General features: G+C 32.4%; 1 protein-coding gene across 1 annotated transcript in view; it reads right to left on the bottom strand.

Annotated features, from left to right (window-relative positions):
- The window catches only part of KIF14 (kinesin family member 14), a 57,918-nt gene that overhangs the window by 14,361 nt on the left and 18,215 nt on the right, over window positions 1-25,342 (bottom strand). Inside the window, exons 10-25 of the mRNA XM_051998694.1 lie at window positions 24,703-24,875; window positions 23,263-23,410; window positions 22,936-22,999; window positions 20,968-21,152; window positions 19,433-19,535; window positions 19,079-19,239; window positions 18,079-18,226; window positions 17,277-17,429; window positions 15,139-15,265; window positions 14,379-14,472; window positions 12,174-12,312; window positions 11,517-11,617; window positions 8,008-8,096; window positions 3,195-3,419; window positions 2,841-3,019; window positions 156-314 (exon numbers count right to left, since the gene is read on the bottom strand). Coding sequence (XP_051854654.1) covers window positions 156-314; window positions 2,841-3,019; window positions 3,195-3,419; window positions 8,008-8,096; window positions 11,517-11,617; window positions 12,174-12,312; window positions 14,379-14,472; window positions 15,139-15,265; window positions 17,277-17,429; window positions 18,079-18,226; window positions 19,079-19,239; window positions 19,433-19,535; window positions 20,968-21,152; window positions 22,936-22,999; window positions 23,263-23,410; window positions 24,703-24,875 — 2,248 coding nt within the window. The remainder of the gene's footprint in view (window positions 1-155; window positions 315-2,840; window positions 3,020-3,194; window positions 3,420-8,007; window positions 8,097-11,516; window positions 11,618-12,173; window positions 12,313-14,378; window positions 14,473-15,138; window positions 15,266-17,276; window positions 17,430-18,078; window positions 18,227-19,078; window positions 19,240-19,432; window positions 19,536-20,967; window positions 21,153-22,935; window positions 23,000-23,262; window positions 23,411-24,702; window positions 24,876-25,342) is intronic.

Below are 25,342 nucleotides of genomic sequence, written 5' to 3'. Positions count from 1 at the left end.
AAAATACTTCAAAGCTTATATATAAACTTTTGAAATTTATGTAACAGATCTTTTCTAGAAAACTAAAAACTTGTCATTGACTAACAAAACTCAATAGAAATCCTCTTACATTCCTCTACACATATGTTTTAAAAAATATATATAATCCATTTTACCTGAAGATTCACCATTTTATCCCTATTGTTTTCTGAAAGATGAAATTTGGCTCCTTTAAAAACTGCTATCTGCCCGACATATCTTAATGCTTGCAGCACAGTTTGGATAATTTTCTTTTGAACCTCATTCACCATTGAGGAAATATCTGAACAGCATCCCTGAAACATTAAAATTGGCCATCTTGTTAGACTGGGAAAGTTAGAAATAAGAAAGCACTGACAAGAAAATCTGAGAAAAGTAATTTGACAGACAATAGTACAATGACCATTTGTTGTTGTTCGGTCACATCTGACTTTATGACCTCATTTGGGGTTTTCTGGCAAAGATGCTGGAGTGGTATGCCATTTCCTTCTGCTGCTCATTTTTACAGATGATGAAACTGTGGCAGATAGATATTTGGTTTAAGTGACTTATCCAAGATCACACTGCTAGTAAAGGTCTGAGGCTGGATTCAAACTCAGGCCTTCCTGATTCTAGGCCCAGTATTCTAGTCATTGAGCACCTAGTTGTTCCTATAGTTCACAGAATTTAGAACAACTTTCAGATTTAAATAACTACAAAAATGTATGGAATTTTATGATTTGAATTTTATCCTTTAAAAAAAAAAAGGACCTTATCCTATTTCTCTATTTTTATTTTTATAATAACAAATATATGAAAGACAACATGAAGTAGCAAATGACTGGCTTTGGAGTCAGAAAGATCTGGGTTTAAGTCTTACTTTTGCCACATACTGACTCTGTGACTAGGAAGTCACTTAATAAACCTAATCATTTGTCTTAGTTATTATCAATGAGATCATACTTGTAAAGTGTTTCACACAGTAAACATTTATTGTATTACATTCATTTAACCTATTAAGATCCCAGACAACTCTCCAAAACAACTGTTAAGATGCATTGGTGTAAGACTTTCCTCACTGAAAGCTCCCTATTATATCTCTGTAAAAAAGTAACACAAAGATAAACCAGATTCCTAGAATGTGATTTCAAGGACAGCATATTAAAACTGAGAAAACATTTATGGACACCTATAATTATCAAATACCTATATGTACACATTTTCTTTCTAAGCCAATTCTAAAGCTCATCGTGGCATAAAGCTAAGGTTGAGTTCTTGAAGCTACATTTTTATGTTATTTTATTTTATTTATTTTTTCTGAGGCAACTGGGATTAAGTGACTTGCCCAGGGTCACACAGGCAGGAAGTGTTAAGTGTATGAGGCCAGATTTACTGACTTCAGGGCTGGTGCTCTATCTACTACACCAACTAGCTGCCCTAAAGCTACATTTTTAAAAAGAAACACCAGTGAAAAAGAAGCTCTGCAAGTCCTATCATATTGGATAGGGTTCATCAAGTAAGGTCTAGTGACTAACTATATCATTACTATCTGAGGACAGATCTAGTTAAGTTCAGAGAGGCTCATCACCAGGTTGGCACAAGAGCTCTAAAAATCTTCAACTATTGTAATTTTGTTTGTCCATTTTATAAAATTGTAACCTGTGTAAGTAAAACTAGCACCCACATTAGAAGAAAATAATTTGGTTCAGACCCAATTTCTTTACGATAGGCAACTGTCCAAACCCCACGCAGACCTGCTTTGCAAATTACAACATTAGCTAGCTGCCACTGTGAGGGGGCTTCTCCAAGACGTCCTAGCCATTATGGGTCAGAGTGGGAAGCTGAAATGAGAGCTGTATCTACTATGTCAACATGGCTCTCTTCATACACATTAGTAAAATTACAGCTTTCTTAAGTATTAATACTTAGAAATTTACACATACAAATATACGCATGTATACACACATATATGTAGTATGTGTTCTATTGAGACTATCAGGGCATCCTAAAAACAAGAAAGTTCTTCATACTTGCCACTGATTTCATCAGCAAATACTCTCCGAGAGTATAAGGAAAACTCTTATTTTAGAATGCTATCTTAGAACTCCAGCCACGACTTGTTTTATAGCAAACTGGCAGAATATGAAATATAAACTCTAAAACACACTAATCACTTTACTACACTGTAAGCAACCTAAAATATAAAAACTGTACTTTGCACAATGTAGTAACTGAAACAAGTTTGTATTTTAGAGCATTATAATGCTTTTTTGGAGGCTTTTCAATTGTGAGGTTGCAAAGAAGCTGCTCTTGTGCCTCAGTAGCTAGTATAGTTAGAACCCAGTTTTGTTCAGCTTCTCTTCTGGACTTTTTCCTTCCTGTTTCATAGGTCCTCTCTTCTAAATCATGTTCTTTCCTCTACCTCATACTGTATCTCATAATATAGTACATAATACAATTTGTATTAAATATATTTAATTATTAAATTGTCGGGTAGGCAACTTGTCCACTTATTATTAAATATTCATAGCACAAGTTTAACTAGTCAAAGCACAAATGCATAATATTTTTACTACATTTGAAGAGAGGCTACATATCTATATATAAATTATGTTAATTACCCCGATGCATAGAATTTAGCTAAAAACAGTTTTATATAAAAGAAAACCTTTTCCAATAGCAAAAACTTTCAAGTACTAAAACAGAGGAAAATCCACTGATTAGAACAAGATTTTGCCATTTTTCCTTAAAGATTTTTTGAGATCAAATAGTTTTGGTACCTCAAGAAGAGAATTACTAAATTATCTGTAAATCAAAATTTCAAAGACATCAAATGAATTTACCTGCAAAAACAATTGTAAATACCCTCCCAATTTTTTAACTTCCTGTGTCAAGTCGTCATCAGGTCTTGAAGTAGATTGTGGAAAATCATCAAGCCAATGTTTGGTTAGAACAACAAGCTGTTCAAAAGCAGATGTCATTTGTATACAAAATAACTGAGTTGCTCGATCAGTAGAAAAAACTACAAAAAAGTATAACATTAATCAGCAACAATCTCCTGATAAAAGAAAACTTTATTCTGAACAACACAAATACATTTTAATATGGTCAAAAACAATCTATAAACAACAAACAATAATTCAAATTAGGGCAAAAAATATAGAAAATAATCATTAAAAAGCTGAGATGGCACTCACAATTATCTTGACTTTCTTCATCTTGTTGTTCATAAGCTTTGGAAATGGCAATCATACAAGAATGAATTTTAAGAAAACTGGTAATTAAGCTGTCTTCCATAGTCTTTTCCTCATCATCATTTTGACTTAGGAAATCTAATGTTGAACCAATCAATTCCTTACAAATTCCAGGCAAGAAAGATTCTGCCGAGTTTGAATAGATACTGTCTGATTTCTCCATTAAACCTATATAAATAAAAAATAACAAACAAAAAAAGATAGCAGTTGTACCCAGCACTCAATCTTTGAAACAAATCTATCTTTTGAAGGAACAATCTAAGTGTAACAGAGAACCAACCCAAAACATTTTTAAAAATCATTACTATGTAACTTCCTTATATTCTTTTTCTACAAGGTAAAACTAGAATGACTAATATTACACAGTGGAATAAGCAAATGCAATAAATACATTTATTTGTAATAATAGATTAAATTCCTCTACATCAATAAGAATAATCCTCAATAAATGAAATTCATAGATGAGCAGCAAATTTTAACCAAATTAAAAGTTTCATCTCCTCCCTTATCAGAAATTTCAACATAACTTACCGTTCTCTAACTGATGGTACTTAACAAATACATAGGAAAGAAAGCAGAAAACAAGGCAAAAATAAAATACAAACCATAAAATCAGTTACTAATAGAGCTGACTCTAAGATAACCAGCTTTATTTTATGGTACAAGAACAGACTAATGATAACCAAGCTTATATAGTAATAGCCTATTTATTCAGAGATGAGACTTTTATCAACCTCAGTGCTGTAAGTAAAATAAAAACAGCACTGAAGTAGTAGCTACATAACATCTTCATGAATTATTACTGAACTTTTCTTCTAATCTGTCTTACTGATCCTTATTTCACATATAATTCTTAATCACAACTTGAAGTTTTCTAATGTTCCAATTCACAGGACTAGAAGTTACAGATTAGAAAGGGAGGCAGAGGGGGAACTATAAGAGTCCAACACTATGAAAGCAAAAGTGACATCTGGTAGCCTGATGTAAAAGGAGAAGAAAGAAAAACTGAGAGGCACAGAAATGTATTATTGCAAAGCATAACAGATATTCCTCATGATGACAAGTCATCAAGAAGAGATAAATTATGCTCCTTATCCTGCCTGAGGTCCTATTTCAATGTTTCACCCCAGTAGGGAGATGACAAGATTATAGCAATGAGTTCAAAGGAGAATAAAAAAAATTTGATAACATGACTTAAGTTTGAGAAGCTAAAGAGGCCAAAACCTTATAGATTACTGAGGGGCACAGTAGATAGATCTCTGGGCCTAAAGTCAGTCAGAAAGACCTGAGTTTAAATCCAGCCTCAGACACTTACTACCTGGGAGACCCTGGACAAGTCACTTAAGTTTTCTCAACTAAAAAATGGAGATAATAGCATTTAACCGACAGGGCTGTTGTAAGGATAAAATCAGATATTTGTAAAATACTTAGCACAGTGCCTGGAACAAAGTAGGCACTAAATAAAAGCTTATTCTCTTCCCCACTGTATATTTATTTTAGCATTTTTTTTGTCAAGCTTTCAGTACAGTCTCAGGAATAGACTAACTATATTATCTAGATGCTAACTTAGCTGAGAATGGCAAGGTTCATCACCAGAAGCTACAAAAATCCATGAATCAAAGAAAAATTTAAAACAGCCCTCTGTTCTGGTTGTCTTTTGCTGCCCAGTGATGGTAGTGGGAAAAAGGGTGGCTGATGCTAAGACTCAGTTTTCAGATAAACTATAAACATTAATTGTAAAAAGTCTAAATGTGAACTGTTTGTTAAATGACTAACAAAATAACATGTAATTAGAAGATTTAAAACCACATCATGTTGATAATTTCGGAATAAATGAAACTAGGAGACAAAAGGAAATTATATCCAAATGGAAGGATCACTTATGGATCCTTGAAGGAGCAAACTAAGGAGCTGATTTCATTATGTACCCAAAGGTAAGAATAAACTTCATTTGATGAGACACTTTATCATCCTATCATGTGGTCATGATAACTACAGTTTAGTATCAATATATATTGCATATGATGAGAAAACAGAGGAATTCTCTGAAGATGTTTCGGACCAAATCAACACACAATTTGATACAGAGGAATATCAAAGCAAAAGACTAGCATAGGAGAGGGTAGTGAAAAATATTTGAGTGTACAGCTTTGATAAATTAAGGAAATCTCATAATGATATATCATGAATATTTTCCTCAATAAAAAAGCAGATATTCATAGATAATTTTCTACTATAGTTCATATCATTATAGCTGACTATAAAGTACAAAGAATACAATACCACTGTACTTAATGTTTAAGGATTATTTTTTATAGGCTTTTTATTCAATAGAGCATTAATAGTCTTACAAACTCTACTTCAAGGTGGAGCACCTCATGCATATATTAAGAACATACAAGATTTCTTGAGAAAAGCAACCACAGAAATAATTGAATAAAAATATCAAGCAAAGATGAAAATAGAGAAGTGCATGCTTGCTAACAGTGTTTGTCACTGATACTGAGGAAGTATTATACAAATGTCAGAGGAGATATTCCCTATAGATAGTAAGATCCCGCAGGTGTTGCTGTTTTCAGATGATATTTTTCTGATTTTATCAAAGCCCAGAACCTTACAGGTTCTCCTGAAAAAGACTCATAAATATTCAAGAGATTGGCCCAACATCTATGCAAGAAAAACTAAAATGATGAAAAATGTTTATTATCCAAATTATGCTATGCAGATAGGTACCCAGCCATTGAATCAGGAAATATATGTGTTTTTTTGTGTGTATGTGAATGTGTGTGTATGTGTGAATACACATATACATGCACACACACGCACATGTAAAAGTTGTATAAGTAAGGCTCAGAAAGGAACAAAACAGGAGGAAGCATAAGGTAAGTTGTTGCATTTGGGAAGCTGCTGTGTTTTTAATAATCCTAGTTGCTGCTCAGTGAAAAAAATCAATTTATCCTAAAACAAATCTTTTTCTTAAAAGTGCTATATAAATACAAATCTGAGAACACTAAAACTCATAAGGAATTAAAGTTGCAGGTGACCCAAAGGACAACAGAAGCAAATAAATTCAAGCCTCTTTCTAGCGATAACCTCTATGAAAAAAGTTTTATCAGGGATATCACAAGGAAATCTATGATTGGAAAGGAAGTATGTCAGTAATGCAGTCAGAGTAAAGGTTAACAGATGGAAACACTTCCTCAAAAGATACATCTGTGTAAAAATGTTTGTGCCAGTCTTTTTTGTAGTGTGGCAAGGAACTGGAAATTGAATGGCTGCCCATCAGTTGGGGAATGGCTGAATAAGTTATGGCACATGAATGTAATGGAATATTATTGTTCTATAGGAAATGATGAGTAGGCCGATTTCAGAAGCCTGGAAAGGTTTACATGAACTGATATTGAGTAAAGTAAGCAGAACCAAGAGAACACTGTATATAATAATAACAAGATTATGTAATGATCAATTGGGATAGACTCTTTTCAACATAGTGGTGATTCAAGAAATTCTAATAGAGGTGGGATGGAAAATGTCATCCTCATTCAAAAAGAGAAGTATGGAAACTGAATGTGGAAAGAAGCATAGTATTTTCCCCTATCTTTTGTTTGCTTGGTTTTTTTTTTTTTCTCATGGCTTTTCCCCTATTGATCTGATTTTTCTTGCACACCATGACAAATATTAAAATATGTTTAAAAGAATTATACATATTTAACTTATATCAGATTGTTTGCTCTCTGGGGGAGGGGAGAGAAAAATATGGAACACAAAAGTTTTACAAAAATAAATGCTGAAAATTATCTTTACATTTATTGAAGAAAGTAAAATGCTATTTAGAAAAGAATTAAAAAGAAAAAGAAAGAAAGCACTTCCTTGGGTATCCTCAAAAAGTAAAAAGCCTGGGCCTGGAGAAATGAGGACTAAAAAAAGATCTGAATGGGTAGAGATCTGTACCAATAGAGGAAATGCCCATATCAAAGAGCTCAGAAATCTATTTTAAGTATCTCCCAGGTAAATAAGTAAGAAAATAGTTAATATTTTTTAGAGAAATTTCCATCAAAAAAAGAGTTATAATTTGAAAAAAGTTCTCAAGTTTATAATGGTAAGCAGTCATGTGAAATATCTATTTTCTGATAATGATAATTTTCTGATGACAGTTAAATTAGGTGTTACCGTAGTTATACATGGATGGTTTTGCACTGTAAGCAAGTGAATATTATCTTAGGTAATCTAAGAATAAATGCAAAAATGAGATAAGCCAATCAAGTTGTCAGTTTAGCTCCCCTTACAGATTGCTTTATAGAGAGAAATAGTCATGTGTTTTAGGATTTTAGAAACATCTGAGAATCTGTTTTTACCTGAATGAGATTAAATCTGCACTTTTTTCTTTCTGTTAACCTTTATGGGACTATGTCTTTACTTACTCTATAATAATGATAACTATTTTCCTTTATGTCCTTTTATCTTCCTTATAAATTATTACATTTTAATTAATAATAATATTATTATATTAATAATATATTATATATATAATAATAATAAATTATTACATATTAACCTAAATTACACATACATAAATTTAAAAAACATTACAGCACTTAATTTCCTCCTATTGAAACACATGGCTAAGTTATCATATCTTGGCACAAATATTTAGTCAGACTGATACAATATACAACATTTACAAATTTTCCCTCCCATAACTTATATTACTAAAGTAATTTGAAATGCAAATTAATAAATTTGGTAGAAAAAATACCTGATGCAGAATTGAGATTCTGAACCGGATGGACTTTTATATCTTGCAAACATCCAGAAATTCTCCTATTCTTCATCAAACTCCTACTCCTACCAAAAAAAAAAAAAAAAAAGGTCAGAAGTAAGGAACTATATTACATGTTATATTCTTATAAAGGATCACTTTTTCCAAATGAAGCTGAACATTCTATTTCATCAAATCTCCATTATAGAAGGAGAAAAAGGAGGGGAAGAAGGAGAAAGAGAAGGTAAAGAAAGAGGAGGAGGACAAGGAAAAGGAGAAAGAAGAGAAAGAGAAGGAGGAAGAAATTTCAATAGTTAATTCTAGATCATATATATTAATGAAGGAGAGTGGTAAATAGGCTAAAATATCAAATAATTCTGTAAATTATTTATGCTGACTCTGTAACAAATGATCTGTCAAATTTATTATCATCACAAAATGTTGCTGTTACTATATATAATAGTCTCCTGATTTTGCTCTCTTCACTATCAGTTCATGTAAGTCTTTTCTGACTCACATGACTTAAGCCATGTGACCTAAGTTTTTTTTCTGAAATCTGCCCAATCATCATTTCTTATAAATCAACAATATTCCATTGCATTTATATACCACAACTCATTCAGCCATTCCCCAATTAAAGGGCATCCCCTCAATTTCCAATTCTTTGCTACCACAGAGAGCTATTTTCAAAAATGGTTGAATCAGTTCACAAGGGAGTAACTTTTAAGTGCTGTCTTATTTTCATGTTTATGAATTAAAAAAAAAAAAGTTTAAAGTCTTATTGGAAGAATCAAATATATTTTATGTCCTAGGACTTATAAATTGGGTGTTTTTGTTTGGCATAAAACCCTTTGAACACCTTGATAATTGAAAAATGCCATATTTATTTGTAAAAAAAAAAATAATTGATTTGGGGTCTTAGCCTTTATCTATGATAAACCTTATCTATGAAGTTTTAGCTTTGTACCAATGTTTATAAGTGACCAGCAAACTTGAAGAATATTAACATATAATGAAAATACTAATAGATTCTTAATGATGGCACTTCTAGCTGAGATTCTGTTCTGCCACAAAGCAGTTTGGTTCAGTTGAGTCTAAATTTGATATGTACTGCTGACAATTTCTATTTTATAGTTGAGTAAAAAAATAATTTCAAAGGACCGTGACTTGGATCTTCTTTATTTTTAGTGTAAACATAATTTTAATAGATTAGTTTTGGAACAAAAACCATTTTCCTATTAAAGTTGTAATAGTATTATATTCTATACCAAAACTAGCCCCTAAGAATTTGATTTTTCCGAATCCTTCTAATGTAGGTTAAAATATTGAGATATAGAAAATACCAGAAAAGTCATCTTTTTAGACCTCAATCGACAAGAGAAACATTTAGATTTAACTACCTCACATTTAGGCAAGTCAGTTTATCTCTTTGGGTCTCCATATCTATAAAATACATGGATTAGGCTCTTCGATTTCTAAACCTCCTTCCATTTTTGACTTTGACTTTTTGTTTGATAGGAGATGAAATATGATCCTATCACCTCAATGAAGGAGAACAGAACAGAGGCATGAATATTCCAAAGCAACAAGCAAAAGGAAATGCTCACTTTTTCCCCTTCTTCCAATATACTGCTTCAGTATATGAGTTAATTTTAACATTGAGTGTACTGTTACTGCTAAATTCTCAAAAGAAGAATTACAAAATATTAACAATATAAAAAAAAACTGCACTAAAATCAGTGATAGTAAAAATAATTGCAAATCGCATCATAACAGATTGGTAAAAATGACAAAAGAGAGAATAATCAACATTGAATGAGGTTGTGAAAATATAGTGACACTAACTAATACATTGGATTGAGCTGTGAACTGGATCAACTATTCTAGAACACAATTTGGAACTATGATAGGAAAGAATCTTAAATGTCCATTAGCTTTAACTTAGAGAGTCTACTGCTAGTCATTTGATCCAAAGGTCAAAGTCATGAGTCTAATTTCAATGCAAAGTAGGAGCATTTTTTGACATAGTGAAGAACTGGAAAAAATACAGATGTCTATCAAGAGAGGAATGGATATACAAATTATGATATATTAATGTAATGGAATATTATTGCCCCCTAAGAAATAATAAATATCCTGCAAGATCAAATAAGCCTTGGTTCTCACAACTCATCAGTGCCCTCTATCCTCTGATTCAAGTCATGAGCCCCCAAAGTTAAGGTGTTAAGGAGGGGGCCTAGAATGGCTGTGACCTCATCCCTTTTAAGCTTCCCTTTATGTGATGTTTTCTTTCATTAGATTGTAAACTCCTTAAGATCAGAGGTTGTATTTCTTTTTCCTTCCTGTATCACCAAAGCTTAGTGCAATGCCTGGCATGTAGTAGGCATTTAACAAATGCTTGTTAATTGGTTGACTGAACTGACAAAAAATTTTTTAAATGGAATCAGAAAAAAAAACTTGAAAAGCAGAGACTATTATTCTCTCCCCTGTAGAAAAAAAAAACCCTAAAGAGTGAATTTTCCAGTGACTATAAAGGGTTCCCAAACGATTCTTTCATGAGCAGTCTTTTGACAGTAACACATGTTTGGAAGACAATTAGCTCAATTCATAGATATACTATGAAGCTGATGCCAGGTAATTGACTGGGTAGAGGGTTGCACTTAAAGAATCTCAGAGTTCAAAAGGCTCTGAGAGAGAAGATCTAATCTAAGAATATCTGAGACATTTGATCATTCAGATTCTGCCTGAAGATCTTTAACAGTGGGAAATCCACTGCCTCCAGAGGCATCCTTGGACATTTTTTAGACATTTCTAATTGTTGAGATGCCTTCCCTCATATAAAGCCCAAATCTGCATATCTGCAAATCCCACTAGCTCTAACCTCTTGGGCCCAGAGGAATAAATTTAATTTCTCTTCCACATGACAGCTTGAATTATACCAGGACTTATTAGATTCTTTTCTGTATCACTTCAGGCAAGGAACTGATTTATAAAATGGCTCCCAGTTGATGGAAATAATTTTTCTTTGAAATCCTTCACATTGCTTCTAAATTCTCCTATGGTTTAGTTACTGAAAAACACATATCTATCTGGAACCTTTCCCCTTATGTTAAGATGTGCTTTATCACCCAGATTTATAATTTTGAGAGGACTCATATTATAATTGATAATACTGAAGACTCTATCACTTAATAATGTACTATAGAGATACCAAGTTTTAGAGGAAACTGGACTTAAAAAAAAAGCATGGTTAATCTTTTATACTAAATCTAGATTTATGCTAGCCCTATGACTTCATAAAAGCAATGAAATACCATATTTTTGTATTTTCCTTCAACCTGAATGGCAAGCAATTTAATACTTAAAATTGACTACTATAATTCAATCAGTTTTATAATACACCTCATGAAATTTGACCAGAAGGCACATTAAAAAAAAAAAAAAAACACCCAGTTCCTTTAAAACAAAAGAATATTCTGAGTATAAGGTGAAAATATAGTATTTACCTCCTTCTAGAAAATGAAGAAACTGTTGTATTTGCTAAGTCAGGTTCCCATTCATCTTCTGGATCATAAAAGATATCTTCACTTTTAACACTACTATTATTCTAAAGAAAAAAAAAAGAATTTATTCTGATTAATTTTTCTCCCTTAACTTTTTTTCCTTCTGGTCTTTTTCATAGCACATTTCCTGTCTTCTGGCCTTCATCTTTATTTTTCTGCCATTGGAACCCTGGATTCTGGCTCTGAGACACTAAGTTTTTGCCTTCAGTCATCTGGATCAGACCTCCACATAACTCTACTTTTCATCTCTACATTATGATACTATTCACCTCCCTTGTCAGCTCCTCTTTAAGCCATCTTCCCCCATTAGAATATGAGTTCCTTCAGGGCAAGCTTTAATTGCTTGTATTGGCATTCCTGATGTTTAAAGCATAGTACCTGGCACATAGCAAGCACTTAATTATAAATGTTTGTTATACCTAATTCCATCCATCTCAATCAAAAGCCCAATTCTACAAATGTAGCTCTGACAAGTTATAAAAGGTTTTACAAGAAAGAAAATCAAACTAAATGTTTTACTCCCTTTTTAAGTATGATATAATTAAATTAATTGATATTAAATGTTTTTCCAAACAAAAAAAAATTATTAAAATTCCATACCTCATAAAGTTCTTTCATTGCTGCAAGTTTAGATTCAAACTTTTCCAGGCTCCAGAAAGTTGAAATTCCCAGTTGAACATTACGAATTTGGACCTGAACAAAAGGCTCAATAGTATTTCCTTTGCTTGATATATCATGCCTGAATGGGGAAAAATAATAATAAAACACCCCTAAAAACATAATACTTTAGGGAACATTTTCTTAACTAGCATAAAACAAAAATTCTTACAAAAACTCTTCTGTAATTAAATATTTATATAATAGGAAAAAAAAATACTCAATATGAATTATGTAAAAAAAAAGTCTGAAATATTGCACAAATTGCTGATTGAAGAGGAAATCCTCAAACTGAAAATCCTTAAATAGGAGAAAGCCTCCTTCAACTTTGCTTCAGTGAGGGGACTCCCAAGCACAGTTTCATCTTTGTTATCTAGGTGGGGTGGGCTCAGTCCCGGAACCCATTGAATTCAATTCAAATTCTAGCTCTAGCTGAAACCCAGTGAGGAGCCAACCTGGGACTCCACCCACAAGCTTCCTTGAGCTTGTAGCCAAAGCCACCTAGTATAAAAGAGCCAAACTAAAATCCTCTCTTTGCAGAGATTCCAAATATGCTAGCTACCATGCTTGGTACCCCAAGAGCCTCTGCCCACTGGAACACTGTTTCCAGTGCCCTCCTCTCTTTATCCTCACCTATTTCCTTAACTAGACTTTAACCTTACTTCCAATCCCTATAATAAATCTCTTTTATCAATCTAGGTTTTTAGGTCTATAAATTCCTTTATAGGGGACTCTTGTGCCACCAGAAGGGAATCCCAAAACTCCCTACTTTTGCCCTGTCACTAGACCTCATTTAGACCTTATTTAACTCACTGACCATCAGTAACCCTAATTTCATTTGGGTACACCAAATCTAAACCTCATTAATCTCAAAAGACATCCTATTTTAATTATGAGAAGATATGAATTAACATTTTAGATTCATAATGAAATAGTCTAATGGATCTATGATCCTGCCATTTTGGAAGATTTCTCCAACCACTGGAGAATGCAAACCAACCGTCAATACACCTCTTGTCTACATCCACCCATAATTTCATCTAAAGGATCCACTCAACATGCTGAGGGAAACTTCCTCACTTTCCCTCAGCATCATGACAGAACCAAGGGAATGCTGTCAATCTGTCAACATTGTCTTCACCCATGTGAGCAACATATCTTTTCTTCCTATATTACTTTTCCTTGTTGACATCCTTTATTTCTGTTCTACTTCAGAATCCCTCATTGGTTATACATTGCAGCTTGCTCAAACCTATACCATGGGACTTTTTTTATGAGTTAATACACTATCTCTTCCTAGGTCTTCCTATGAATGATTACAAAGTAAAATGAAAACAATTGTTCTTTAAAAATATTTTTGTCAGTGCATAATATTTTATGTTTCATTTATTTTTGGATATATCCCTTCAATTTCTAGTTAGTTGTTGCCTACAGCACGAGATTTAAGTGCTTTTTTTAAGGAGCACTTAAGTAAAACTAATACACATCAACAATGCCTCACAGTAAATACATTATTTCACATTTGGAGTCCCAATCCCAGTTCTTTTTTTTTTCTTTTTAAATTTTTTTTGCAAGGCAATTGGGGTTAAGTGACTTACTTAGTAAGTGTTAAGTGTCTAAGGTTAGATTTGAATCCAAGTCCTCCTAACTTCAGAGCCAGTGCTCTAGCCACTGTGCCATTTAGCTACCCCTCCCCCCACCAATCCTTTAATGAAGAGAGGGAAGAACATTTTTTTCACCTATTCTCTGGGGCCAAGATTGGTTATCATAATTACACAGTAATCAATTTTGTTTAGAACAGTTGTTTTTTTAACACAAATCTTGGAAATAAAATGTTTGCAAAGCTATTTCAGTAATACAAAGTGTTACTGACCAGTAATATAAAGCTAGTTCACCAGTCAAATCTCTAGATCAACATGGATGGTTTCCCTGCTATTCCTCATTATGCAAAAATACTGTGCCAATTACCAATGCAGAGTGGCATTTGGGGTTATAGTCTTCACAAAGTTTTGGTATAGTTCCTATACAGTAAAGTATTAGGAATCTTTAGATAATTGTAGAAAGCATGACTAAAGTTGAAAGTTGGAAGAAGGAGAGTTGGCAGGGATAGAAAGTATTTTATAAGTAAACCAATATTGCATCACTCACCTATAAAAAACATAACACTTTCTTAATTTGTTGCTAATGGTGTTGGCTTCTTGGATCATCATTGAGAGCTTCATGAAATTCCAATTAGGCTGAACTAATGTAAAACATAAATAATGCAAAACTAAGCAAGAATAAGTAAATATATGTTTTCTAAGAATAGCCAAATTTCCCAAAAGTTACTAGAATTTTGAGGTAATTACTAGTAATAACTGATTATTAATTATATCATATATATATTATATAATAAATATATTATATATCATAATAACCAAAGTGATATTTATATAACATTGTACATTAAAGTACTCTATATGCATCATTTCATTTGACTTTCATAATCCTGTTGGATATTACAAGTACTATTATCCTCCTTTCATAGAGGAAACTGAAGCTAAAAGCGGTTAAATGATTGGCTCATAGTCATACAGACAATATGTTCAAGAAGCTGGATTTAAGTTCCAATCTTTCCTATTCTGATGGATTCCGATCCATTATACACAGTGCTTCTCTAACTATATAATGTAAAGGATAAGATGTATGGCTGAAAGACAGATGTATTTAGATTCCTTTACTTATTTATGTAAAAGTTATAGTTTCCCTAGTAGAATATGAATAGCTTGTAAGCAAGGAGTCTTTTTTTCCCCATTTCTTTTCTCTATATCCTAGGCATTTGTATACTGCCTTACACATATACTCATGTTTATCAGGTAACATATATAGCTTTACATTAAGATAAATACCAATATTCTCCATCACTTACTTGTTAACATCTTATCCTTGTTATTCCGATTCTGTTGTAAAATCTGTACTTCTTTAACAATTTTCTGCTTCTCAGCCTCCAAAGCTTCAAGAATCTTTGTGTGCCGAACAGTATGATCTTCTAAGGCCTAAATAACATCCATTTTTATAAGTCCATTCAAAAAGTAAAGCAAAAAACTGAAGCAAAACATGAAAACATACTGACAACACATACTTTATGATTGAACTAGGCATTTAATGGAATAAGTTTAATTTTTTACATCTAAAAATTTTGATAAAAAGTAAAAAAATCTGCCTACAAACATATGAACATCTTTTGCATACATCAATTTCTTGCCACTCATATTACCACCACTATAGTTCAGACCAGGGCCTAATCACATCTCATTTGGACTATGAATTGGACTCCCAACCTCAAGTCTATCCCATTTCAATCTATCTTCCTCAAGGCTTCCAAGTTTCTTCCTATGTCCTATGTCCCATCTTCCTATGTCCCATGTCACCTCACCCAATTCCTGATACAAATTATAATGACTCATTATTTTCTCTGGAAACAAATATAAACTTTTCTATTTGGCTTTGAAAGCTCTTTACAACCTAGTCCTTTCTTATTTTTCAAGTTTTTAAATATATCACTATACTCCCCTCCACACACTTTCTGGTCTATTAATTTAGGTTCTTTGTTGTTCTTCACATGCAACATTCCCTTCTCTGTTTCAAAACTTTTAGAGTGGCTGTCTCCCCTGCCTAGAAAACTCTCCTTTCTAAACTCTACCTCATGGATTCTTCAGTTTCCTTTAAGATTCATCTTAAGCACTATCTCTTTCAGAAGGCCTTTACAAGTTTACCCAGCTGCTACCTTATAATTCTATTCGATCTACTCTTAATATATCTTGTTGATATATATATGGTGTCTCCATATAAGAATATATGCTCCTTCGTGGCTCTCTTTAACACTGAGATGTTTGGACCAGTTCCACTTGTGCAGTGATGAAGAGAACCATCTATACCCAAAGAAAGAACCATGGGAACAGAGGGTGGAACACAGCATAGCATTCTCACTCTCTCTGTTATTGTTTGCTTGCATTTTGTTTTTTTTCTCAGTTTTACTTCCTTCTTGATCTGATTTTTCTTGTGCAATCGGATGGTTGTGTGAATATGTATACACATATTGGATCTAGCATGCCTTTTGGCATATTTGGCATGTATTGAACTACTTGCCGGGTGGAGGAAGGGATGGGGGGGAAGAAGGGGAAAATTTGCAGCAAGAGGTTATGCAGGGTCAATGTTGGAAAAATTACCCACACATATGCTTTGTGAATAAAAAGCTATAATAAAAAAGAAAAAAGAATATATGCTCCTTGAGTGCCAGAACTGTTTTTTTACTTCCCCAAAGCTTAGCACAGAGCTTTATATGTAGTAACCACTTAACAAATGCTTGCTGATTAATAGACATGAAAAATTCTAATCTATAACAAAATAAATTTTGAGGACAGATATCATTCCATGATTTTCTATTAGAAGATATTCTAATACTATTAAGGTTTTTGCCAAATTATTTGTATTTTAGAGAATGGTGACAAAAGGGGGGGGGGCAGCATCTATGAAAGGCATAATATTCCTTAGTTATTTAGATTATTTGGAATCTCTGTCAAGTAGTTCAATTATGCTTAGTATTAGGAAGTAAGCTTTACTGCTTCCTGCTTTGAAGTAGAGAAGGAAAAAAATTAATTGCACAGTAGTCAGTTTATCTAACTAAATCTTACCTACTGATTCAAACCTTAAACTTTCCAACCAAAAATAAAAGATGGAAGAAGGGAAGGAAGAGATCTATTAAATCTAGATGAAAATGAGAAATAGTATGAGAAGGCGTTATAAAATCATACTAGTCCGTAGAGCTATTCTTAATAGCTCTGTTGTTCTGGCTCTGAAAATTGAAATCTAAGAAGAGTACCAGAAAGAAGGCACTACCAGAACTTTGGCCAGACAAGAAAACTTTTTTATTTGTACGCTTGCATTTTTATATCTCCTTGCAAATCTTTCAAAACCCACCTTCTTTCAAGATCCTCAAAACAGGAAAAAAGGGCTAGTATTTTCTTTATTACTAATTAGAGAGACTAGTTATATATTGGAAGTTACCTGTTTTGTAGCCAAAGTTTCCATTTCTAATCGCTTTTTATTAACATGGACTTTCTGTTCCAGATGCTGTTTTGCTTTTTCTAATTCCTGTATTTTGTCATTAGCTTTCTGATTATTTATTTCCTGCATTTTCTTCCTCTCAGATTCTTCTTTCTTTATAAAGAGGAACAACACAACCAGAGCACAATAAATACTATTTTCAAAACAAGGATCCAGGTCCAGCAAAAGGATCATGGGTTAAGAAGTAGAAGACATGAGTACAAATCCTAGCTCAGACACTTTGAGTAAAGCATTTAACCTCAGTGGCTCAGCTTCCAACTGGATCAAAGTGCTTTTCCAGGCCTAAGAAAGCAAAACCTTAGTCAACACATAATAGACTTATGTTTACTAATGGAAAAATGACCATACCAACACAACTTAGAATAAAATTTGGATAAATAACTATAAATAATTATCAGTCCTTTTAACTTTTAGGATCTTCCCCTTCAAAAGGGATCTGTGGAATCCCAGAGAAGTGGAGTGTCAGCCAGTAACTACTAACATAACTCTAGCTACAAATCTCAGAGTATACATATTTTTTTTGCTTCTTCTTGCAGGAATGACTTTCTCTGTTGCTATTATTCCTGTGGCAGAAGAAATAAAAGTATAAAACCTCTCACCTCCCACACTCATCTGCCCAGAGTTACCAGCACCCACATTCTAGATGCTGACTCCATCGTACAATTAGCATGAGATTCCAGTAAAGACTAAAAATAAACTAATGCTGCTTTTTCTTTCTTTCTTTCTTTTTTTTTTTTTTTACCAATTCTGTTTCCAGGGCTTTTATTTTATTTTCATAGGCAGCTCTCTGAGAAGACAGTTCTTGCTGAGCCATTTCTTTTGCAATTTGGATTCCTTGCATCATTTCTTCCTTAGCTTTTAACCGTGCCTCTTCTATTTCTGCTTCAAGTCTATAAAGTAGCAAGAAATTATAGTATTCATTTTCTGGCATTTCTGTTTGTCATGAATAGTTCCAAACTATGGTCCAATGTTTCCCATTGAACAATTATTTAAACTTATCTTTAAAAAATTAACTATATTTATTGTATAAAAATGCAATTTTATTCCAGGAAGAAATTTGCTCATATTCCTTAATATAAGGATATTTTAAATAGAAATAAAATGATGATGGTTGAAACAAAATTCCATATAGAAATCAATAACATCAATGTCAACTTCTGATTGTAACTTAAGAAAATAAAACTTATGAAATGTAAAGAAATGTAATCCTCTAATTCATTATATTTCAAGTGACTTGTTTTAATTTGGTTTGATAGATAAAAACTATATAAAAACAATTTTAAAGGACTTAGGATCTGCTTTCTTGCTTCTGTGTGAAAAAATAGGCTTTCTTCTTTCTCCAGTTGTAATAAAAAGTAAAGAAATTAAAGAAAAAGAAGACCAGAGGCAAAAAACAGGGTCAGACTTTCTTATAGAGTCCCATGGATAATAGGTTAAGTTTACTTTAAACCAGGGATGCAATAGAGCGTATATATATCTAGAATATCCTAATCAAATCTTCTAAGGACTAATTCTTTTTGACAGCTGCAGCTATTTCTACTACCATAAGAAGGGATAGGAGAGAAACCAGAAAGATGCACATAAAAAGCAACACTATTTTTAAGTCAGGGAAAAACTATGTCTTTACCAGCTAGCAGAAAAAATTGAATACTAGATGGCTGAATGATGCATCACTATATAGTTAATGTTTACTTCTATGCATACAGAATTCAATACCTAATACTATAAACAGTAATACTTACTGTGATCTCTGAGCCATAAGCAATTCATTTTTTGCAAACTCAAAGTCTTTTGGACAATCATTTGTAAGAGGAGACCCACAAAATGATATTTTTCCTTTCTGTACTTCTACTGGATGATTAAATCTAAAATAATGATCTCCACCAAGAATGACACGATCGCCCTAAGAGGGGAAAAAAATAGCACAGATTTACTAAATGAGATTAAGGATCAACTTAGAAAAATAAGGAAGAGCAAATCATGTTCAAAAACTTTATAGTTTATCAAAAATTTAACAGCAATGTTAACTTTTTAGAACAATGTGGATTTCAAACACTCTGTTTACAGAAATTAATTTTTTGTATCAATTAACTTACATGATGCAGAATGGTAGATTCTGAAATATGTTTTCCATTTACATATGTTTTTGCATCTCCTAGTGGAATAATACTGACTGTTCCATCAAAATTTTTAATAATACTATTAAAATAAAAAGCAAAATTATTACAAGTTTAAGACACACAAAAGGGGGAAAAATAGACTATTATAATAAGATTTCTCCTTGTGGAATTAAGGTTTATGCTTAATGTCACAATCAACATATTGTCTTGTTATTTTAAAAGTACTTTTAATTATGATGAGCAAGAAAAAAATTAGACCCAGTTAAGAAGATCACATACAAGAAACAATTATGTCATTAGCAAATTAGAAAACTAGGGTTTATGGAAGGGTTCACTATTGACATTCCAAAACATTTTCAGTAAGATCAAAATCTAGATCATTTTCAACATAAATTATAAAAGAATACAAAGTTAACTATAATTTCTTTTAATTAAGGCCTTTGGTATATATATTTTCAAAATAAACTAAGTTGCACAGTACTGGCATGGAAGAAAAAAGGGTCATGGTGATGGAACAGGTTGGGATGGATCAGGCCCAAAGATGCAGCTGAGGGCCTTGCTTTCCTACATGCACTCAGAAAATATGTTCAAAAAAGCAGATGATGGTGAAAATGACCCTGATGAAGAGCAAAGAGTTAAATGAGCAGGAAAATGAACTTTAAATGACCCATTCCATCTTTTTAGCATGATATCATATTAAAAACAGGTCTGTATATTACAAGAAACAAATTTGTTTCTTTTATTTAAAAGATATCTTTTCCTAGAATATTATTGTAATATCTTTGTAAAACATGATGAGGGAGTATGATGGGGCAAGCATAGTATTGATTGTTGGTAACTGGATGGTTCAGAGTAATGCTAAAAGGAGGGCAATTTCTAGGTCGAATAAGAGAAATGTAATAGCAATTAGGAAGAATTTTATTGAGAATGGGAGTTGGGTGGAGCCTAGAAGGTCAAACCCGCATTCATAGGGGCTAGATACTTCTAGGTAAGAAATTGTACTGTTCATGTATAGAAGATAGTACTCTAAAGCAGCACTTCTTAAATTTTTTCCACACATCTTCCCCTTTCACCCAAGAAATCTTTATATGATCCCAGATAGATGAATATATAAAACAGGTATACAAATCAAACATTTGCTGATAATAAATCAATTTCACAACCCCCACAATTTAGTTACAAGACTCCATATGGGGTTGCAACCAACATTGGGAAAAAAAAAAAAGGAAAGACAGTTGAAAACTATCTCCGATGAATAAGTTCTCCTATCATCCTCAAAAGTCATATAGGGATTCCCAAGACAATAAAAGATGAAAAATAGCATAGTTGAAGTATATATGTATATGTATAAAAAGCTGTAAAATGGTTAGTTTAAAGTGTTTACATGTGCACATATATACGTGCAAACACTTTAAACTATAACCATTTTACAGCTTTTTTAAATTAAAATTAAAGTTTCAACAGGTTAAAATTTTTTTCTTCAAAGATACTGTTTTTATGAAATAACATACCAGTGATCATCAGCAATTAGCACCCCTGATAACTGAATATCATGATCTGAATTTGGTTTGTACTTCCCAACAGTAGTTTTTCCTTCTTTTATCATATAGAGTAACATCTCTGATAGTTGTGGATCTTCATTGAGATTGACAAGATTTGGTAAACGGTTATCCATTTTGAATGTAATTCCTGCTTTCTAGGTAAATTCATCAAAAAAAAAAAAAAAGTGAACTTAATCAGATGTGATTTTGTTTAAAAATTCTACCTTTTAAGCTGCAGTCACATGTGCCTAACTGCCTATTAGATAAATCAAATTCCATAAATGTAAGATGAAACTCATTATCTTTCCCCCAAACCCACCTTTATGCCAAACTTCTCTATTTGTATCAAAGGCATCACCATACTTCTAGTCACCTAGGTTCAGAAACTTCATGTTCTTCTTAATGTCTGACCAAAAGCCAATCAGTTGTCAGTTTTTTTTTTCATTTCTACCTCAAAGAGTCTCTCAAATACATGCCTTTCTCTTCATCACACAGCTACCACCTTATTTCAGGTCCTCAAAATCTCTTGCCTGTACTATTTCAATGACCATCTAATTGGTCCCTCTGAATTCCATCCTCCACATAATTACCAAAGTGATTTCCTAAAATATAGTTTTGTCTCTGTCACTACTCAATATTCTCCATTGGCTTCCTAATGTCACTAGAACCAAATAGAAATTGTTATTTTGCTTCTGAAACACTTTCTAAGCTTAATATACAGTCCTCTCCTTTCTATATGCTATGGTCCTCAAAATATGTGACTTTCCAGATATTTTATACCTGTAATTTAGCCTCTGCCTTTTAGCAGAAAAGGCTTTTCTTCTGAAAAAGCTTCCACTTCTTTCAAAAGCTGTTCAAGAATCTACCTCTATATAAAGTCTTTTCTAATTCTCCCAACTGTCACTGTTCTGCCCCTTATACTTAACTTGTATAATAAATATATATTTGTTTATATACATGCAGTTTCTTTCTCCAAGCAACAGCAATTTCATTTTTAATCTTTATATCCTAAGTATAGTTGTTGGCATATTATACACACTTAAATATGTTTGTTGATTAAGAAACTTGAGTACTAATATTCTGCATGAAACTTCACAATAGAATAAAAATATAATTTATCTATAATCTTCTCCCTTTTACTTCTTCATTACTCTTAATGGCACTGGTTATCCATTCTAAAGAATCCTCAAGTTATTTTTGACTCCTTTTTTTCCTAGCACTATACTAACCATCACTGCTACACCTGAAATATCAAGTTGTAGCAGTTCTTCCTAACATCTCTTACATATTTTCCTTCCCTTTTATTCCCACTGTCACCATTCTAGATCACACAGTCATTTCATGCCCAGATTATGCTAATAGTCCCTCCATTTCATCCTGTAAACTTCTGCCTGGTTAATTTTCCTAATTCATATCTCTGAGACAATCTAGGCCTCCTCACTACTCACAAATCTTCAGTGTCTATAGAATAAATCCAAAATCCTTAGCCTACTATTTAAAGTGTTTAAATAAACAATTTGGCTCCCAACTACCACAGTATGTATTTTATAGCAATTGATCTCCCCCTACCGCCCAACATGAACCTTCAGGCAAAATATCCAAAGAGACTGCGTTTTTTTCCTTTTCAATTATTCTCCTCATTTTCTTACTAGCAAAATTCCACCCAAATTTTAAGGCCCAGCTCAACTACCACTTTCTCCATGAATCCTTTCCTGGAGGTAGTTAGCCTTAAATAAAATTGATCTCTCCCTTCTCTGAAGTCATGAAGCATTTGTGCTACTTATTTTATGACTAAATTGATTGCCTTTTATTAGTTATTTTTATGTGATTGTGCCTTATTCTGACAACTAACTTACAGTTAGAAAGGCACTGGCTAGAGGTCTATCATCTTTATTAACTACACAGCAACCATTTTTTGGTCTCAGAATAAAGTAGTACCTGCAATTCCTTAGTTTCCTGAAGCTTTCTTTTTTCTGCTTGTTCAAGTTTTTCTCTCCATGCTCTTTTCAGAAAGAAACAAAGTCATTAAGGTAAATATTATAACACATAAGAAAGAACATTCTGACCATAAGTACGAAACACTTGAAAAATTACCCAAGAAGCTTAGGGCATTTTTTTTATTCTGAAAGTATTTCAAAATAGAACAGATTAAACTGAAATTTTTTTGAAAGCAGGGGAATGCACTTAATACCTGGAAAAAACTCCCTACTACTTCTAAGATTCCTACATGGTAAAAACATTTAAAATTTAAAATAATTACTCCACCTGTGCATTTCTGCTATCTCCTTTTCTTGTTGGTGAAGTTTCATTCTTAAAGAAGTTATTTCTTGCTGACAGCGTCTATATCGTTCAGGGTCAATATTCCGAGTATTTCGTTGAGTGGCTTTCAGCTTTTCAATTTCTGCTTTTAGTTCTAAATATTTTTCAAAAGAAACATGCACACATGATTAATATATGGCATACCTGAAGGTGTAGTTCTTCATTTGTACTTTGAAATTGCTTTTTTAATACTTAAAGCATATTAGATTTATTAAAAAATGTATTTTATCTTGATTTTTAATGACATAAATATATATGTTTCCATATTAACAAAGATTATTCCTTCCTTAGGTGACAAATCAAAAAGACAATTGTTTCTTTATTGTATAAAAGAAACTGAATAACAAATATGTTAAGTATCTATGTACAAAGGATGTAGTTTACAAAATAATTCCAGATATCTCACATTCCATAGAAACGTTTTCTTAAACATCTTCTGAGAAATCCAAATAATTATGAATATTCAAGTCCTTAACTAATCTTTGATAATTGTTTCTAAAATATAAATTCAAGAAAATAATCTATGATAATTATCTTTCTGTCCAAAAATGTTTTTCTAGAGATCTTCCAAGACAGAAAAGATTTATTTGAAGAAGAATATCATTTGTCCTCATTTCATAAAACTCAGAAGTAGCTAGGCAGGGAAGGTCTGTGTTGTAGAATAAAAAGTCTATGGTTCTTGCTTTTGCCTAAATTAATTGTTATATGAAACTGCAGGCAATGAGAGCAGGCAATAGGACATGGGAAAAATGATGGATTCATACACAACATAAATAATTGTCCCATTTCCTAAAAAAGATCATTCAACAAGGTAAGGTTTAGTCATTTGAAGAATGCATAAGCCAATATATGAATCAGAATTAACAAGTTATTAGAAGAAACTACTTTAGAAAAGCCAAAGATAGAAATGCAAATCTAAGTTGTGCCTAAGTCACTTAATAAAGCAAGATCAAGTAGGAATGAAGAGCCCAGGGATGGAAGTAATGAAAAGAAGTCCAAGAAAAGGTGGGGCAGTAGACAAAAATGCCAATTTGTATAATTTGGAACATGAAAATATGTAGCAAAAGTTAGGAGTTTCTTGAAAATGACAGGTAAATGTATTAAAGGGCCCAGCATTTCCTGATGTGACTTTTTTTTAACTCCCCTTCATTACTGCCTTCCTTAGACTCTTCATTCCTATTAGCCTTACTTAGTTCCCTTATCCTTTCTCTATCTCCCTGCCTTTATCATTCCCAAACACACTGGAATAATGATAAAATCAGGAACTGAGAAAAAAGTCATAAACATTTTTATAAATCATCAATTTCAGTGTTGAAGTTATTTATGAGGCTAGCATTACATCTATTGTACTTATCTAGGTAAATGTGTTGATAGAAAAATATTCACCTCTAATTAACTTGGCATTCACATCCTCATTTACTTTGGCAATGTTGATTATCAGACCGGCTTGCTTAGCATATCGAAGTGTGCTCAATGTTTCTTCTATGCTACTAGCAGCTGGACTAATTGTAGCAATCATTGCAGTTTTTGAATTTCCACCTAAGCTTTCTTTTAACAACCTTTAAGAATAGAAGTCATAGTCTTTACTCTAACAAGAATTTAATAGCAGTAATTGTCTAATAACACAAAACCAAACTAATACAACAAGTATTCTATCACAGATTAAATGCTATTTGGAAGAATTTGAGAATATGTAAATTATATAAGAAGTTCATGAAAACACTATTTTATCAGCCAATTTTTCATTTTTATCACAAAGAAGAAAACAAATTTTAAAAGAGGGTTAATTAGAATCTACTTGAGTATTATCTACCCTGATCAGAAGTAAGGCGTTAAGTTATACTCTGGGATAAAGCCATACAATAAGCAAGTCTTATTTTAGTTGATTCCAGCTCTTAGTTATCAGTTTATAAAATATATTGCCATTATCTAAAAATCTATGATTTATGCTGAGCAAGAGATGTATTGCTTCCTATTTTTTGATTCCTTGTTCAGAAAGTATTTTTTTCCTCTTTCTTAATTATAC

This window comes from Antechinus flavipes, chromosome 4 (genome assembly GCF_016432865.1).
Source record: "Antechinus flavipes isolate AdamAnt ecotype Samford, QLD, Australia chromosome 4, AdamAnt_v2, whole genome shotgun sequence".
In the NCBI taxonomy this organism is placed as follows: domain Eukaryota; kingdom Metazoa; phylum Chordata; class Mammalia; order Dasyuromorphia; family Dasyuridae; genus Antechinus; species Antechinus flavipes.
Note: the sequence above shows the minus strand (reverse complement) of the source record. Positions and strands in the feature narration are given on the sequence as shown.